This window comes from Pogoniulus pusillus, chromosome 27 (assembly GCF_015220805.1).
Source record: "Pogoniulus pusillus isolate bPogPus1 chromosome 27, bPogPus1.pri, whole genome shotgun sequence".
In the NCBI taxonomy this organism is placed as follows: Eukaryota; Metazoa; Chordata; class Aves; order Piciformes; family Lybiidae; genus Pogoniulus; species Pogoniulus pusillus.
Window position 1 is genome coordinate 18,398,250 of NC_087290.1, and position 18,004 is coordinate 18,416,253.

Sequence of the window (18,004 nt, forward strand, 5' to 3'; positions counted from 1 at the left end):
TAGAAGGTGGGGGTTTAATTGATTTTATTTGTTTGACAGTTCAGAAAGCTCTGCAGGTAGCCTTAAGAGCTTGTTCAGTGGGTTATTATTAAATCAACAGGCAGAGCTTCTTTCTGCCCTTCCCTGGCAGGATTAATGGGGGTTTGGCATGATTTGTGCATTTACCAGTGAAAGCTCTTGCTGGGTAAGCTTGACTAATTCTCACATGTGCTAACTCCATAAACCCATTTTAAGGTTTTAACTTTGGCTAGAGATTAAAGGCAATGACTTCACACTGCTACCTTTGAATATATGATACCCTGATACGATTAGGCTTAGGAAGTGTAAATAAAATGCTGAATACAAAATTGGAAGGTGCACACAATGAGTGCTCCATAAACATTCTGCAAGCTGCCATCTGTGTGGTTTGAAATGTTTTCCTGCAGGATCCTGCTCTTGGCGATCCTGCTCTGGCAGGGGGCATGATCTGTAGAGGTCACTCCTGTGATGGTTTGTGAGTTACCTGCTCCCCTACTCCTAGGAAATCAGCCAGACTACAGAACAGGGGACACAGCCTCAAGCTGTGCCAGGGCAGGTCTAGGCTGGATGTTAAGAGGAAGTTGTTGGCAGAGAGAGTGATTGGCATTGGAATGGGCTGCCCAGGGAGGTGGTGGAGTGGCCATGCCTGGAGGTGTTGAAGCCAAGCCTGGCTGGGGCACTTAGTGCCATGGTCTGGTTGATTGGCCAGGGCTGGGTGCTAGGTTGGTCTGGATGAGCTTGGAGGTCTCTTCCAGCCTGGTTGATATCCTTCCAGAAAAGGATAGCCAGAGTTAGTAAGCTCCCTGACAAGGACAGGTAGTTTGCATTTCAACACAACTTAAACTTGAATTAGAGATGTGAGCAGTTATAATTTTTATTTGATGTGGTTTCAAGCCATTCTAACCTGCAAAGCATTCCAGTGGCTATCAGGTTAGCAGGCAACCCTAGGATCAGTATACAGAAAAGCCCAAAGAAAGGGGGGGGAAAAACCTATATTCAGCCTGTCTGAGGAGGCTACATAAAAAGCTCCTGATCAAAGGGCCTTAAGTACACGTTACTGGTGTGACAAACAACATTTTTGTCCCTTTATTAGATTTATTTTCCTTCTGAAAAGTGCAGTGGCCGGTGTATAGCTTCTGAAAGCAAGCTGGCGGGGTTGTATTCTTTGATTCCTAATTAACACCTTCAGCCTTAAAAGAGGGCTAACAGAAATGCCATCCAATGTTGCAGCTGCATTGTTATTCCGCTCGGTTGGCTTGTTAAAAGTCGGCTGGGCATTGGCAGCTGCAAGAAAGGGGGGAGAAAGCTCAATGGATGTTTTGTATTGTGCCCACTGAAGTGAAAGAAGGCAACCATTGGATTTTTTTTTCCAACGGGCAGCTGCAGAGTGGTGCTTAAATGGAGCTAAATGTGAGATTTACTCTTAATTTGGAGTAATTGCTTCTAAATAAAATCGTGGCAGAGGCTTGGCTTTCATCCCTCGGAGCCACGGAACAAATTGAAGGGAAATGAGTTATGAAGGGTAAAAAAAAAAGTGAGGTGTAAGATGCTGGAGTGATAGAAAGTGCAGCTTGGAGCAGTCAGGAGGAGCGAGAGAGAGCGTTCGGTTCTGCAGCGCAATGCAGCAGCCGCCTTGGAGCTTTGCAAAGGGCAGAGCTGCTCTTCAGGTCGTGCTTTGAGAAGCAAAGCTGGCATTGCCTGGTCCCCACAGCAGCCCAAACCTCCACTTGTGTGCTGGCATCAGAACCAAAGGCAAGTCTGCCCTGCCCAGCCCAGCCCAGGTCTGTGGGTTTGGGTAGCAGAAGAAAGGAGGCATTTAACTCCCGGGCAGATAAATCTCGCTCGCCTCCAAGTAACGCAATTAAGGAGATATGTAAATGGAGATGTTCCATCAAATGCTAGCTGAGGGGTTCCCACTTCTTCCCCTGCACAATGACTGAACTAAAGAACTTCAGTGTCTGTGTTAAGAACCATTGTTGCAGCCCCAGAGCCTGTTGGAAACAGAGTCCAGGCTGGCCGTGGGAAATACCTACATGTTTGACACAGGCTCCGTTTCTGAGAGAAAAGGGGGGTGGGATAGAAAGTATGGAGGTTTTACTGTTGCATTCTAAGCAGCCATCATCTGCCTAATTTGCTTTGATCAGGGAGATAAACTAATTTTCCTATAGGCTGGGTAAAAAGTAATTAGCAACTCCAAGGCTTTCATGTTTTTGAAAAGGGTTAGAGAAAAGAAGAGCAGAAATTGTAATGGTGGGAGCAAAGTAACCCCTTTTGGGCTCAGCTGAGAGCATTGTGAGCTGGAAATAGGATGGTGCCCTGGAAGGGAGGCCCTGGCTAAGGTGGTTTTATTATGGGGTGGCCATCATCAGTAAGGCTGTGCAGCTAAATGCTTGTGAAGATTAATGACACACAGGTTCTAACTATATACAGGTTTTGCTCTCTTCTATAGGGGAAAAAAACTTATCCCAGTGTAAGCAGCAGCTCTGCTCTTCGGCTTTGCTATCTTTCTCCACAACCACACTAGAATAATTCAGTGGTTAATTAAAGCCTGAACCTGCTGCTAGCAGAAGGCCTTGGATAAGTGTTGCAAAGGCAACACAGTGAAATCAAACCCACTGCAAGCATGGCCAAAGCCAAATTATCTCTGCCTCCTGATTCTGGTGGGGAACAACTATGCAGTGCCATGGGCCTGAGCTGGGGCTCTTCGCCTCACACCTATGGTGGGAGGGTTGGAACTGGATCATCTTTGAGGTCCCTTCCAACCTAGACCATCCTGTGGTGGGGTGGTCAGAACTAGATGATCTTTGAGGTCTCTTCCAACCTAAACCATTCTATCATGGGGGGGCTGGAACTAGATGATCTTCAAGGTACCTTTCAACCTAGACCATTATGTGGTGGGGTGGTTGGAACTAGATGATCTTTGAGGTCTCTTCCAACCTAAACCATTCTATCATGGGGGGGCTGGAACTAGATGATCTTCAAGGTACCTTTCAACCTAGACCATTATGTGGTGGGGTGGTTGGAACTAGATGATCTTTGAGGTCTCTTCCAACCTAAACCATTCTATCATGGGGGGGCTGGAACTAGATGATCTTCAAGGTACCTTTCAACCTAAACCATTCTATGATGGGGGGGTTGGAACTAGATGATCTTTGAGGTCTCTTCCAACCTAAACTATTCTATGGTGGGGGGTTGGAACTAGATAATCTTTGAGGTCCTTTCCAACCTAGACCATTCTATGACTCTATGGTGAGGGGTTTGGAACTAAATGATCTTCAAGGCACCTTTCAACCTAGACCATTCTGTGGTGGGGAGGTTGGAACTAGATGATCTTTGACATGCCTTCCAACCTAGAGCATTCTATGATTCTGTTTTATGAGATAACATAAAGCAAAAACATAGAGTTGTGATTTTAGTGAAGTTCTTTTCCATGGGAATGGGCTGCCCAGGGAGGTGGTGGAGTCACCATCCCTGGGGGTGTTCAAGAAAAGCCTGGCTGAGGCACTTAGTGCCATGGTCTAGTTGATTGGACAGGGCTGGGTGCTAGGTTGGACTGGATGAGTTTGGAGCTCTCTTCCAACCTGCCTGATTCTATGATTGTTCTCTTTCAGTGTGCAACAACCAAACAAAGTCTTCTGACCTCTGCAGAGAGGACATCGTAGACTTCCATTAGATAAAGCAATCAGGTTGGGCTTTAATCAGTTTGGTTGTTGAATTAGAAGGAACTTACCTCCCCCCCTTAAAACAGTAATGCAATTGTGAAGTTGTCAGCCAGGGGGTTCCTGTTTGAGCTGATTCCACCTGATAACACTAACAAGCCAGGATAAAGAGCAGGGCCAGGTTTCAGCAGTGCACTGCAGAATGTCTCTCCCAAGTCTTTGTGGCGAAAGGTCTTGTTCGCAGCAGCGGAACGCCGAGCTGAAATAACAGCCCCGAATGCCGCTGCGGAGATGGCTGTGTACACAAGGTGAATGCTAAAAGTTTCCCCTCCTGAATGGACCTTTTAATCCAGGCATTGTCTAGGCTCTGAAAAAAAAGAAGTCTTCAGTGGCCTTAGGTAGAGATTAATGGGAAAAGCTGAGCCTGGGAGTTGGGCTGTTTGCAGAAACAGTTTTCCAGCTTCACCGATGGTTGCTGAATGCCATTTCAGCTTTCAAAGCCATCAGTATGCCATTGAAAGGGATTTAGAGGGAAATCCTCCCCCTATAGAAGAGGAGGAGGAGGAGGACTCTGAAGGATCTCGGGGGGAAGCCCTTGGTCTCCCCACCCCTCCAACCCTTTCAGTGCCTTCCTTCGGCATGTGGAGCCCTGAAACGCGTGGCTATGGGAAAGGGGAGGGAGGTCCCTTTCAGCGCCGTTTGTGTGCGGCTGAATGTGCCAGTCTGCTTTTGTCCAGCCATGAGAACCGAAGGGAAGTGTTTCCAGAGAAAGTCTCTTGTGCTCACTGCTCAGCTTTTCAAAGGGCTTTCTCCTAATAGGATTTTAATATGGCAGCTGGAAATGGCAAAATGCAACTTGGAGAATTCCCTTGAGCTGAAAAAAGAACTCGCCCAGGAAAGGCTCTCTGCCCTAGAGCAGTCCTTAGCAACGCTGCCAGTTCCTCCTGCCACAGAGGCTTCAAGCAAACACTATCCTCATACATCTCCTAACAGATGACACCAAGCCTGGAGCAGGGGTGGAACTGTTGGAGGGTAGGAGAGCCCTGCAGAGGGACCTGGACAGGCTGGATGGGTGGACAGAGGCCAATGGGATGAGATTGAGCCCTCCTAGAATACTGCATCCAGTTCTGGAGCCACTGTTACAAGAGGGATGTGGAGATGCTGGAGGATGCACAGAGAAGGGCAAGGAGGATGCTTAGAGGCTGCAGCAGCTCTGCTGTGAGCACAGACTGAAAGAGTTGGGGCTGTGCAGGCTGGAGCAGAGGAGGCTCCCAGGTGACCTTCTTGTGGCCTTTCAGGATCTGAAGGGGGCTACAAAAAGGCTGGGGGGGGGACTTTTGAGGCTGTCAGGGAGGAACAGGACTGGGGGGAATGGAGCAAAGCTGGAGGTGGGGAGAGTCAGCCCGGACATGTGGAGGAAGTTCTTCAGTGGTGAGAGCCTGGAATGGGTTACCCAGGGAGGTGTTTGAGGCCAGACTGATCTAGGGTAGGGTGTCCCTGCCCATGACAGGGGGGTTGGAACTGGCTGATCCTTGTGGTCCCTTCCAACCCTGACTGATTCTGTGGTTATCTCTAGGAAGACTCGCACCCAATATTTGGAATCTGAAACAGAGACAGCAGTGGATGAGAGTGAACAGCACTGGTCAACTGCTTGCCCTGAGGAGGTTCTTCTGCCAGTCATTTTAACAGCCACAAGAAGCAGTGGGTCACAGGACTCAAAATGAGGTAGCACAAATGCTGTGAATAAAAGGAAGCAAACAGAGATCATTTAGTCCAGATGAGAGTCCACTGCCTCTGCTTGTACTGACTACTAGCTTATCCTCTGAGCAGCCCAGCTGGTCTTAGCAGAAAGAGGCCTGAAGTATTTTACCTCTGCCTATTAATTGTACAGTTTTTAACCCATTAAGTCAGTGTCTGCCACCCTCCTAATGAATTTTCTTCCCCCTGTTTCCACAGAGCTTCCTATGCCCTAAGTCCCACCTCTTTATTCCATGTTCCTTGTTAGGGACTCTCAGACATCCCCTCCAGGCTAAGCCAAGCCTTCTCAAAACACCTCACAGCTCCATTCCTGCCACTTCTACAGCTCTACAAGTGAGCAGAGAGCAGCAGCTAAGCACAGAGCAGCTCAGCCTCAGGGAGCAGGTTCAGCCAGCACCCATGGGTGATGATGTGACAGCAATTAGCAGCAACCTAGCCTGTCTAACCGGGGGGCCAGCAGGCCCCCCGGCCTTTGTGGACCCACTCCCACTCACCCAGTGCACCCCAGGGGTACTCACCTGTGCTGGCAGGAGGAGGATCCTCTGCCCAGATGGGCAAGCTTGGAGCTGCTGCCTTCCTGGAGCCATGACAAAGGGAAGGGCTAAGCACCTGCTCAGGAACAGGGCTAAGCTCTGTCTCTTGCACAGCAGAAACAAACCAAACCCCTGTGAAATGTCAGGGAAGTATCAACTACCTACCCTAGCAAACCGGGGGGCCAGCAGGCCCCCCGGCCTTTGATCCCCTCCACCACTCACCCAGTGCACCCCAGGGGCACTCACCGGTGATGATCCGAGGAGGATCCTCTGCCCAAGTGGGCAAGCTTGGGGCTTGCCTCTCCTGGGGCCCTTATAAAGGGGAGTGGGCAGGGAGGGCAAAGTGGTGACACCTGGGCTGGGAGGAGACTCCAGCAGCACCCAGGTGCAACTTGTGCAGGATGAGAGGGCATGGCCTGAAGCTGCACCAGGAAAGGGTTAGGTTGGATGTTAGGAAGCACTTCCTGATGGAAAAGGGAATTAGAGCCTGGAATGGGCTGCCCAGGGAGGTGGTGGAGTCGCTGTGCCTGGGGTGTTTCAGGCCAGCTTGGCTGTGGCACTTAGTGCCATGATCTGGTCGCTGTGGTGGTGCTAGACCCTAGGCTGGACTTGGTGATCTCAGCTCTCTGCTGCAGCCAGTACATGGACAGTGCTCCCACCTGCCCCCTTGCACTGTCTTCCCCTTCTGAGGTACAGCAGTGGTGCTAGTTCCAGCAGTGCATTTTGCTCTGGGAAGATATGACCACTGCAGCTGTCAATAGATTATCCATAGGGAGGTTCAGGCACCTCCAGCTCAGGGAAGCCTCAGAGTTGATCCAGCCAGCCCAGAGGGCTCTCATCCACACCTTGCTGCTGCTGCTGTGCGTTGGCTCATAGCCCTTTGGGTAAATATTGAACAGCAGCTCCTGGCAAAGCAGGCTGATAGACCATGTCTGGATTCAACTCAAGCCAACAAAAACGCTTTGGCCAAAGTTGTGCACTGCCAGTACCTGTCACAGGCAGCAGATTTGGTTTGTTATTGCAGCAGCTCTCTCACAGGGACTTTAAACAGCATGCACCAGTCCTGCACATAGCAGGCAGCTCTGCCACGTAAGGAGCCATCAAAGGCTTGCTTAAGTCTGGGCTGCACCACACTTGCAAAGCAAACACCATGGGCATGATTAATCTTTTTAGGAAACACTGTGGCCGTTCCGTTTAGCCCAGACTCCAGCAGAGGGAGCAGGGCAGAGCAAACAATTAGGGTCAAAAAGAAAGCAGAGATCAGGAGATCAGAGGCAACACGCACAGAGAGCACTGAATTAATCTGACAAGTACCTGACATTTCATTTTAAGGCACAGAGGTTCTGGCTCCTCTGCTGCTTTTGTCTATCAGATTCACTGTGCTCTCCAGATGAAATTCAGTGCTGAGGACTCAGTTTGCAAAGTAGTTATCATAGAATCAGAGAATCAGTTCAGGGTTGAAAGAGACCAAGAGGATCATCTAGTTGCAACCCCCCTGCCATGGACCGGGACACCTCACACTGCATCAGGCCCTCTGGAGCCTCATCCAGTCTGGCCTTCAACACCTCCAGGCATGGGGCTTCCACCGCTTCCTTGGCCTCACCACCCTCATGGTGAAGAGTCTCTTCCTCATACCCAGTCTGAATCCCCCCATCTCCAGCTTTGCTCCATTCCCCCCAGTCCTATCACTACCTGACATCCTAAAAAGTCCCTCCTCAGCTTTCTTGTAGGCCTCCTTAAGATACCAAAAGGTCACAATGAGATCATCTTGAAGCCTTCTCCTCTCCAAACATAACAGCCTCTACTCCCTCAGTCTCTCCTCCAATCTAAACCTACCCAGGGCAAGCTACAAAAGTATTCCAACATTTACTGTACTTAACTCACTCATTTGAAAACTTAAATACCTAAAGGAATGTTTCCTAACACAGAACTCTGCAGGAGGAATTGCACGAGGACTCAATGGAATTTATCTTCCTTTCATGCCCATAGGTTGTGCAATATCTTTATTGATGATCTGGACCAGGGCATTGAGTCCAGCATCAGTAGGTTTGCAGATGACACCAAGCTAGGAGCCGCTGTGGAGCTGGTGGAGGGTAGGAGAGCCCTGCAGAGAGACCTGGCCAGGCTGGATGGGTGGGCAGAGGCCAAGGGGATGAGACTGAACAAGGCCAAGTGCAGGGTTCTGCACTTTGGTCACAACAACCCCAAGCAGCACTACAGGCTGGGGACAGAGTGGCTGAGAGCAGCCAGGCAGAGAGGGAGCTGGGGGTGCTGGGAGAGAGGAGCTGAAGAGGAGGCAGCAGTGCCCAGGTGGGCAGCAGAGCCAATGGCATCCTGGGCTGGCTCAGGAGCAGTGTGGGCAGCAGGACAAGGGAGGTTCTTATGTCCCTGTGCTCAGCACTGCTCAGGCCACCCCTTGAGTGCTGTGTCCAGTTCTGGGCTCCTCCATTGCAGAGAGATGCTGAGGTGCTGGAAGGTGTCCACAGGAGGGCGCCAAAGCTGGGGAGGGTCCTGGAGCAGAGCCCTGTGAGGAGAGGCTGAGGGAGCTGGGGGTGTGCAGCCTGCAGCAGAGGAGGCTCAGGGCAGAGCTCATTGCTGCCTGCAGCTGCCTGCAGGGAGGCTGTAGCCAGGTGGGGTTGGGCTCTTCTGCCAGACAGCCAGGGACAGAATAAGGGGACTCAGTCTCAAGCTGTGCCAGGGCAGATTCAGGCTGGATGTTGTTAGGAAGTTGTTGCCAGGGAGAGTGATTGGCATTGGAATGGGCTGCCCAGGGAGGTGGTGGAGTGGCTGTGCCTGGAGGTGTTGAAGCCAAGCCTGGGTTAGATAATTAGAAGGGTTAGGTGACAGGTTAGTGATTGGTTGGGTTTGTTTCATTCTCCTGACTGAATGGGCACATCAATCCATTTTTAAAACTCAGGCACCAATTTCCTTTTTTCTGCTCCTTTCCCAGCCCACATTTACCCCAAACCCACAGCACCTGGGTGCTGCTGGAGTCTCCTCCCACCCCAGGTGTCACCACTTTGCCTTCCCTGCCCACTCCCCTTTATAATGGGCCCCAGGAAGGCAGCAGCCCCAAGCTTGCCCATCTGGGCAGAGGATCCTCCTCCTGTCACCACTGGTGAGTACCCCTGGTGTGCACTGGGTGAGTGGGAGTGGGTCCACAAAGGCCGGGGGGCCTGCTGGCCCCCCGGTTAGACAGGCTAGGTTGCTGCTGATTGCTGTCACATCATCACCCACGGGTGCTGGCTGAACCTGCTCCCTGAGGCTGAGCTGCTCTGTGCTTAGCTGCTGCTCTCTGCTCACTTGTAGAGCTGTAGAAGTGGCAGGAATGGAGCTGTGAGGTGTTTTGAGAAGGCTTGGGTTAGCCTGGAGGGGATGTCTGGGAGTCCTGTGTGCCCCTGCAGTGTAAGTGGGCCAGGTTCCACACGGGCTGTGTGAGGTCTGTATTCCTTAACTGAAGTCAATGCCATCCAGCCTCCTCTCTCAGCAAACCAGGCTGTGGTTGTGTGTGGATCACAGGTGTCCTCCAAACCAAGAGAGAATCTTAGAATGGGCTGGGAGGGAAGAGATCTCTGAAGCTCATCCAGTCCAAACCCCTCTGCAGGCAGCAGGGACCTCCTCAACTAGATCAGGTTGTTCACAGCCCTGCCCAGTCTCCCTTTGAGTACCTCCAGTGATGGGGATCCAACCACCTTCCTGGGCAACCTGTTGCTGTGTTCCATCACCCTCACGGAGCAGAACCTGTTCCTAGAATCCAATCTCGCTCTGCTCTAGTTTGAAGCCATTGCCCTCGTCCTGTCCCTGCAGCCCTTTGCAAACAGTCTCTCTGCAGCCTTCTTGTAGCCTACTCAGGTACTGGCAGGCTGCTCTGAGGTCTCCCCAGAGCCTCCTCTGCTGCAGGCTGCACCCCCCCAGCTCCCTCAGCCTCTCCTCACAGGGCTGTGCTCCAGGCCCCTCCCCAGCCTTGCTGCCCTTCTCCAAACACCTTCCAGCACCTCAGCATCTCTCTGCAATTCAGTAGCCCAGAACTGGACACAGCACTGCAGGGGTGGCCTGAGCAGTGCTGAGTAGCTATTTAGGGCATTCTCTCTGCAGATGCTATGACACTCCCTTTCCCCCTGGGCTGTTTCTTTCAGTCTAAAGAATGTATCAAAACCCCACTAAGAGCTGTTGAACATCTCACAGTTAAAATTGTATTGTTCAAACATTGGCTTTAATTCAATGTCCAGCAGTAAATGGTTCACTAACTGCATGAGTAGTGAACTAAATAAATCTTTTGCCAAAGAAATCCATAGGGTTTGTTCCTCTACCAGAGGGGAAAAAAAACCTTGGAGCCTTTATCAGAGTGAAAGGATAATAACCTGCTAAATGGGATGAAGGAATTAGGTGACAAAGCATTACAGGAAAAGAATGAATGTCTTAAGTACACAGCTGAAAACCAAGGTATAATTTGAGAGGTGAAGGCAGAGACCTGCACTCTGCCACTGTCAAAGCCGTTTGCTAACTGTTCGAAGTGTGAACACACTTCCTCCATTTCAAAATCTCTGGGTGCAGTATGTGTTTGAGTTGCACTTTTGGAGATTCAGCAGCAGATCAAACATGGGAATTAACTCTGCTGACTTCAAGCACACACTCTGTGAGGTGAAACAGGCTGGGAGCAAGGAGAGCTAGCTGGAGCAGGGCTGCCCACCGAAACACAGATTGCTGCTTTGCCTTGCCTGGTGCCTTACAGCTGGAGATGTAAAGGTCATAGAACAATTTAGAACCATAGAATAGTTTTGAATCATAGAATCAGCCAGGTTGGAAGAGAGGTCCAAGCTCAGCCAGCCCAACCTAGCACCCAGCCCTATCTAATCAACCAGACCATGGCACTAAGTGCCCCAGCCAGGATTGGCTTTAACACTTCCAGCCACACAGACTCCACCACCTCCCTGGGCAGCCCATTCCAATGCCAATCACTCTCTCTGACAACAGTTTCCTCCTAACGTCCAACCTAGACCTCCCCTGGCACAGCTTGAGGCTGTGTCCCCTTGTTCTGTTGCTGGCTGCCTGGCAGCAGAGCCCAACCCCACCTGGCTACAACCTCCCTTCAGGTAGCTACAGACAGCAATGAGCTCTGCCCTGAGCCTCCTGTTTCACACTACCCATCCCCAGCTCCCTCAGTCTCTCCTCATCAGACTTATTCCCCAGGCCCTTCCCCAGCTTCCTTGCCCTCCTCTGCTTTGGCTCTAGCACCTCCACATCTCTCTAGTATTGAGGTGGCCAAAACTGAACACAACACTCGAGGTTTGGCCTCCCCAGAGCTGGGTCCAAGGACACAATCCCCTCCCTGCTCCTGCTGGCCACAGCATTTCTGATACTTAACTGTCCTGGGGAGGTGTGGGGAAGGCAAAGGAAAACAATGCAGAAGCTTGTTAAGAATCACAAAACATGAGATGAAATGTAGTGTAAAGCTAGCTAGCATGAGCTGTGTCAGAGCTGCTGTGGCTGCCTGTTTCCTGTGCCAGGAACCAGGCTGGAACCCCAGCAGGAAGCGTGCTGCAGAGCAGGATCACATTGCACCCTTGTGGTTCATTTAATTTGCTTAATGCAATTGGAGAACCTGCTCAAAAGAGGATGTTTATGGGATGAGAAGATGTCGTTCCTTTGACTCGGGTAAGTTGGGGATTCAGGGACATCCGAGGTGGCTGATGGAAAGCAATTCAGAGCACTGTGGCCATGCAGCAAAGTGCTGCCACCGTTCCTGAAATGTAGAGGATGATGCAGAGAGCTCGTATGTGGACTCTGATTCCTGGCTGCTTTGTACTCCAAGTGTGCTCCAGTGCTGCAACACAGCACAAGTCACAGTAGTTTTCAGTACAGTAGAGTGGTTTATTACAGTTCTCTCATGGGATCCCACCTGGAGTACTGTGTCCAGTTCTGGAGCCACTATTGCAGGAAAGATCTGGAGGTGCTGGAAGCTATCCAGGGAAGAGCCATGAGGATAATCAGAGGGCTGGAGCATGTCTCCTGAGAGGAAAGACTGAGAGAGTTGGGGCTGTTCAGTCTGGAGAAGAGAAGGATCCCAGGTGACCTTGCCATTGGAATGGGCTGCCCAGGGAGGTGGTGGAGTCTCTGTGCCTGGAGGTGTTGAAGCCAAGCCTGGCTGGGGCACTTAGTGCCATGGTCTGGTTGATTGGCCAGGGCTGGGTGCTAGGTTGGGCTGGATGAGCTTGGAGCTCTCTGCCAACCTGCTTGATTCTATGATTCTACTACTCAGTGTCTGAAGGGGGCTACAAGAAAACTGGGGAGAGACTTTCTACGATGTCAGGGAGTGACAGGACTGGGAGGAATGGAACAAAGCTGGAAAAGGGTAGGTTCAGCCTGGATGTGAGGAAGAAGTTGTTCAGCATGAGGGTGGTGAGAGCCTGGAAGGGATTGCCCAGGGAGGTGGCGGAAGCCTCATCCCTGGAGGTGTTTAGGGCTAGGCTGGATGAAGCTGTGGACAGTGTGTGATGTCTCTGCCCATGGCAGGGGGGGTTAGCTGATCCTTGAGGTCCCTTCCAACTCTGGGTGATTCCATGATTCAGTTAAAAGGACATCAGCTAAAAAAAGGGTTCTTTAGTGCTCCATCTGATTTATGGAGCGTGGTAAAGCATTCCAGAATCTTTGGAAACAAGGAGCAGGCTGCAGCCTGCATCAGGTTTGACAGAGCTTTGTTCATACAAAGGAAGGAGCTTTAATGTGCTCAGCAGATAACGATTCACCAGCTCTGGCCCAGGGACTGACTTCTGCTAAAGCAGCACTTAGAAACGTGTGGAAGGAGCAGCTTGGCTGGCAGAGCTGTGGGCATGCCATACTAACCCCCTGTCTGCTTCCCCCCTACAGTGATCTCAGTATGAACAACATCACCAAGCTGCCCTCAAACCCCGTGCACAATCTGCGCTTCCTGGAAGAGCTGTGAGTGTCACTGTGGCCTTGGTGGGCACATTCCTGTGTTTGTCTCTCATGCTTGCTGTGGGAACCAGAGAAAACAGTGCAGGAAAGCTGTCAGCCTGACACTTGTGGCACATGAGGAACCACTTAGCTGAGGGGGGGGGAAAACCACCAACCCAATTGCTTGTGATTCTGGAAATGAACTTATAAAGGAGTTACCATGAGGCTACAACCTCTCTGAGCAGAGGCAGAGCCAAAGGAATTACAGTTTTTAAGCAAGGGCTGGTTGAAAGAGCTGGATTGCTTATTTTGGAAGTGGTTAAGCAGCAGGATATTAAAGGTTTGACTGCTGGCTCATGTTTATTAAAATGGCAAGTCAGGCTGTAATCAAAACCAAAACCTGCTGCCTGGTTCTGCCTGTGTCAAGGACAACTGAGTCCACGTTTTGTTGTATCAAGACTTCTGGCCTAATCACTTCTGCTTACTGTTTCCTTACTCTCACATTTAGCATCCCTGAAGGCTGACTGTGAAGTGCAGCATCCTGCGAAAAGCTTGGTTAGGCTCCCTGAGGGCTGAAAAAGTACACTGCAAGAAGTAGCTAAGCACAACATGACAAGAAGAATGTCACATAGAAATGGTGGTGATTAACCACAAGTGTCTTGCTGAGCTTGGGCTCCCCAGTACAGGAGAGACAGGGACCTGCTGGAGAGAGTTCAGCAGAGAGCCACCAGGATGAGTGGGGGACTTGAGCATTTCCTCTGTGGAGAGAGCCTGAGAGCCCTGGGGCTGTTTAGTCTGCAGAAGAGAAGGCTGAGAGGGGATCTGAGCAATGTCCATCGAGGGCTGGGGGTCAAGTGGAGGGGGGAAAACTTTTTGGGTGGTGCACAGCAATAAGCCAAGGAGCAATGGGTGAAAACTGGAACAGAGAAGGTTTCAGCTCCACAGGAGGAGAAACTTCTTTGGAGTGAGGGTGCCAGAGCCCTGGAGCAGGCTGCCCAGAGAGGCTGTGGAGTCTCCTTCTCTGGAGCCTTTCCAACCCCACCTGGATGCATTCCTGTGTGGACTGCCCTGGGTGATGCTGCTTTGGCAGGGGGATTGGACTGGATGATCTCTGGAGGTCCCTTCCAACCTCTATGGTTCTGTGATTCTGGCTCATAAAAGGTTTTGTTTTCAGCAAGTCCTTTTGTTTGTGAAAATATTGAAGAGCTTCCTCCTAACATCCAGCCTGAACCTGCCCTGGCACAGCTTGAGGCTGTGTCCCCTTGTTCTGTCCCTGGCTGCCTGGCAGCAGAGCCCAACCCCACCTGGCTACAGCCTCCCTGCAGGGAGCTGCAGACAGCAATGAGCTCTGCCCTGAGCCTCCTCTGCTGCAGGCTGCACACCCCCAGCTCCCTCAGCCTCTCCTCACAGGGCTGTGCTCCAGGCCCCTCCCCAGCCTTGCTGCCCTGCTCCAAACACCTTCCAGCACCTCAACATCTCTCTTGAATAGAGCAGCCCAGAACTGGACACAGCACTCAAGGTGTGGCCTGAGCAGTGCTGAGCACAGGGGCACAAGAACCTCCCTTGTCCTGCTGCCCACACTGCTCCTGAGCCAGCCCAGGATGCCATTGGCTCTGCTGCCCACCTGGGCACACTGCTGCCTCCTCTTCAGCTCCTCTCTCCCAGCACCCCCAGTTCCCTCTCTGCCTGGCTGCTCTCAGTTGCTTGGGGCTGTTGTGGCCAAAGTCTAGAATCCTGCACTTGGCCTTGTTTGATCTCATCCTATTGGCCTGAAAGTTTTCTTTTCTAAATTGATGTCTCTATAAAAGAAGGAAGAAAGCTAATAATAATAATTTAAATCTATTTGAGTCAGGTCTGCCTAAAAATATCTCCAACGACAGCAGCCAAGCAGAGAGGGACCTAAAATACCTCCAACTAGAGCAGCCAAGCAGAGAGGGACCTGCATGCATGTGTAGTTGTGTGCTTATCTTTGATTCAAGTTTGGCAGGAAAGAAAGACAACTGAAGCAAAAGGTTCAAGATCAGTAATTCTTCCTTGAACAGAGGCAGTTTTTGCTATCCAGAAGCAGCTGGTCTAGAATCATAGAATGGTTTAGGCTGGAAGGGAGCTCAAGGATCATCCAGTTCTAATGCCTCGCTATAGGCAGGGACACTTCTCACTAGAACAGGTTGTTCAGGACCTCATGCAACCTGGCACTGAATGCTTCTAGGGAGGCTGTGGAGCACAGAAGCACAGAATGTGATTAAAGATCCCATTCTGTGCTCCCCAACCTCCCTGGGCAACCTGTGCCAGTGTCTCACCACCCTCACTGCAAAGAATTTCTCCCTCACATTCAGTTCCAGTCTCCCCTCTGCCAGTTTAAACCCATTCCTCCTCCTCCTGTCATTGCAAGACCTTGTCAATAGTCTTCCTGTAGGTTCCCTTCAGATCCTGGAAGGCCACTATAAGGTCTCCTATTCATAGACACAGGTTTAAATCTGTCCTTAAGGCTCTTAAACTGCTGCCTTGGCACGGCTGGCTCAGCCTGCAGCCGTGTTGCACTTTGTTAAGGGCCAAATGAGTTCCACATGAAGAGAGAAAGCAAAGTGTTCACTCCTTTCCCTTCTCCCCACTTTGCAGGCGTCTTGCAGGAAACGGCTTGACATACATTCCCAAGGGAGCCTTTGCTGGCCTTTTCAGCCTTAAAGTGCTGTAAGTAAACCCTGTGCTGTTTGATACTTCTCTGATGTCCTGAATGCTCCAGGGAGCTCATTAGCCCCTGAAGTTTTGATCGAGTCAACCACATCTTTTGTTCAGCTGCTTCTGAACTATCCGGTTTAAGCCAAGATCCAGCTGAACATCATTAAACCTTTGGGTTTGGGGTTTTTTCCATGTAGAAAATATCCTAAACACAAAGATTGGAAAACATTAATGGCACTCTAACAAAATCAGCTTGCTCATCAAGTAGCTGTGCAACAGCAGAGGTAAAGGATTGTTTTGGTTGAGAGTTTCTTTGATTGTCTCAGGAGTCCTGATTTCAAGCCTGAAAATCTTAGTGAACTTCTGCAGCTCCCACCAGGCTGGGGGCAAATCTGCATCTTCCTTTTGGTGGGGAGGAAGGGGAGTGTGGAAACGATCCCTGTACAACACCATGGAATTTTAAATGCAGTTTGCTTCTCATACCTCCTCCTTTGTAATGTAGTTGATGTGTGATAAATGGTTATAACTACCTCCAAACTCTCTGTCATTTGAAACAGCAAGACAGTGCACCTGGCCTGCTAATGATTTTAGTGGCTACACCTCGCAGGGTTTGTACCAGAGAGGGTATTTGCCGCTGTGAAGTCAACAGAAGCTGCTGCCTAGGTACCAGGTAGTACATAGGATCCCTCAAACTGCCACACTGTGCTATTGGCCAGGATGCCAACCTCCTAGGCAGCATCCAGCCAGATGCTACTGTAAGAGTAGACAAAGCTCTGCTGGGAAACACAGGGAAGTGAGAAAGAATTCCAAAGAGTTTCCCCCTCCACCTACCCTTAGCTGTAGCTCCTTTTGGCCTAAGGAGATTGAGGTATGCCAAAAATGATTTAATTTACCATGTCCCATCGAGTATGGCTCACTTTGAAGGCAGCCTGTACTGCTTCACGGAGAATTCTGTCATATATGCAGAGAGATGCACAGGATTTGATCCAAACAAGGCTGTGTGAATGTAGCTGCGTTCAAAAAGGGAGGAAAAAGATTCCTTTGGGGAGGAAAAGTGATTTTTTTTTTCTTTTCAATCTTTGCAAGCTGAAGGTTGTGATCTTTCAGGAAATAGATGTGCCAGATCCTTGTTAGCTACCTTCTGTTTGAGGGAGTTGATTTCCCTGGGAAACACTCAGCAGGTTTTTGCTGAAATAAAACGTTATTCAGATCATAAACCCCTCCTAGAGTTGAGCATTCTGCTTGCCATAGCATCCTTTTCCTGAGCAAGGATCTCCAGACCTTCACAGCTTTTGTCAGCCCAAGAAATTCAAAACACTTCAGAAGGAAAACAAAATCAAATCAAACACTTCAGAGGGAAAACAAAATCGAGGCAGCAGGATGACAGTTTTGGAATCCCTGGAGGCAATGAGGAGCTCAGTGAGGAGCTTAAGGGCTACTGAATGCAAAGTGGATTTGCTCTTTTGACTTCCCTCGGGAGAAAATCCTGCTCAAAGCTGCTGTATAGCTGTTAGCAAAGCTAATATTCTCGCAGGTATTTGCTTGGCTTGTAGAGAGCTAGCAATTGGCAGGGGCCAGGGCACAAAGTATTTGTTTGGTTTTCTTTATAGTCTTGGTAGAAGCAGGACAAAGGAGGTAAGCCTGGAAGAAAATGCACAACAGAAAAAATTTGCTTTGCTGTGTTGATTCTGGTTTCTGTGCTGCTCCAAATGCAGGATGCTTCAGAATAACCAACTGAGACAAGTTCCTACTGAAGCCCTCCAGAACCTGCGCAGCCTGCAGTCTCTGTGAGTACACTTGGTGAACCAACTTACCACTTTGCATGAGCAGGGGTATCTGATTGCCTGTTGATTGCCTGTTAATATCACTTCCTAATGTGATGAATCAACTTTTAACTCTCTTTGAGCTCCTCTGCAAGAGAATTGCTCTCGATTAAACATCAGCAGTGACTGGTTTAGCATCTGAGAAGGCACTCCCTAAGCCAGCAATGCTTTCTGGCTGTCCCTTGAGCACTGCTCTCTCCCATGCTTTCTCGTTAAGATTCTTCACTGGGGGTGCGGGTGGGTGGAACCACTGCCCGTGGAACCACTGCCTTGTTTGGTTTTTTCATTTGGTGTAGCTTTTGTATTTTTTAAGCTGTATAGAAGTCACTAATGACTCATGAAGCAAAGTGCTAGAGGATGCTTCGTTAGACACTCTGCTTCCAGTAGGGCTCTCTATTGACAGTTCTTGCCTGTGCTAGACAGATTCAGTCCACAAGCTTCAGTTTTAACAGAACTCCAGTAATTTGTTTGCTAGTGTGAAAGTAGATCACAGGGTCAGACCTCTGGAGAGATTCCAGTCCCCAACCTCACTGCCACAGCAGGAGCAGAGAATCCAGCACAGGTCACACAGGAGCACATCCAGACAGGGTGGGAAAACACCCAGAGAAGGAGACTCCAC

The 18,004-nt window shown here is 50.1% G+C and overlaps 1 protein-coding gene and 1 long non-coding RNA gene across 4 annotated transcripts in view; one reads left to right on the plus strand and one right to left on the minus strand.

Moving 5' to 3' along the window:
* The window catches only part of LGR5 (leucine rich repeat containing G protein-coupled receptor 5), a 67,234-nt gene that overhangs the window by 13,405 nt on the left and 35,825 nt on the right, over positions 1-18,004 (plus strand). For 2 of the 3 annotated variants that reach the window (XM_064165929.1, XM_064165930.1), the window contains exons 2-4: positions 12,836-12,907; positions 15,503-15,574; positions 17,278-17,349. In XM_064165929.1, coding sequence (XP_064021999.1) covers positions 12,836-12,907; positions 15,503-15,574; positions 17,278-17,349 — 216 coding nt within the window. Of the gene's footprint in view, positions 1-9,060; positions 9,087-12,835; positions 12,908-15,502; positions 15,575-17,277; positions 17,350-18,004 lie in introns of those variants that run through there. The other variant, XM_064165931.1, reaches the window with a different exon arrangement.
* Positions 868-6,252, minus strand: LOC135187368 (uncharacterized). The gene is made up of 5 exons (XR_010307324.1): positions 6,215-6,252; positions 5,954-6,100; positions 5,264-5,414; positions 3,749-4,044; positions 868-1,302 (listed from the first exon to the last, which is right to left on the minus strand). It is a non-coding gene; the product is annotated as an uncharacterized LOC135187368 (long non-coding RNA).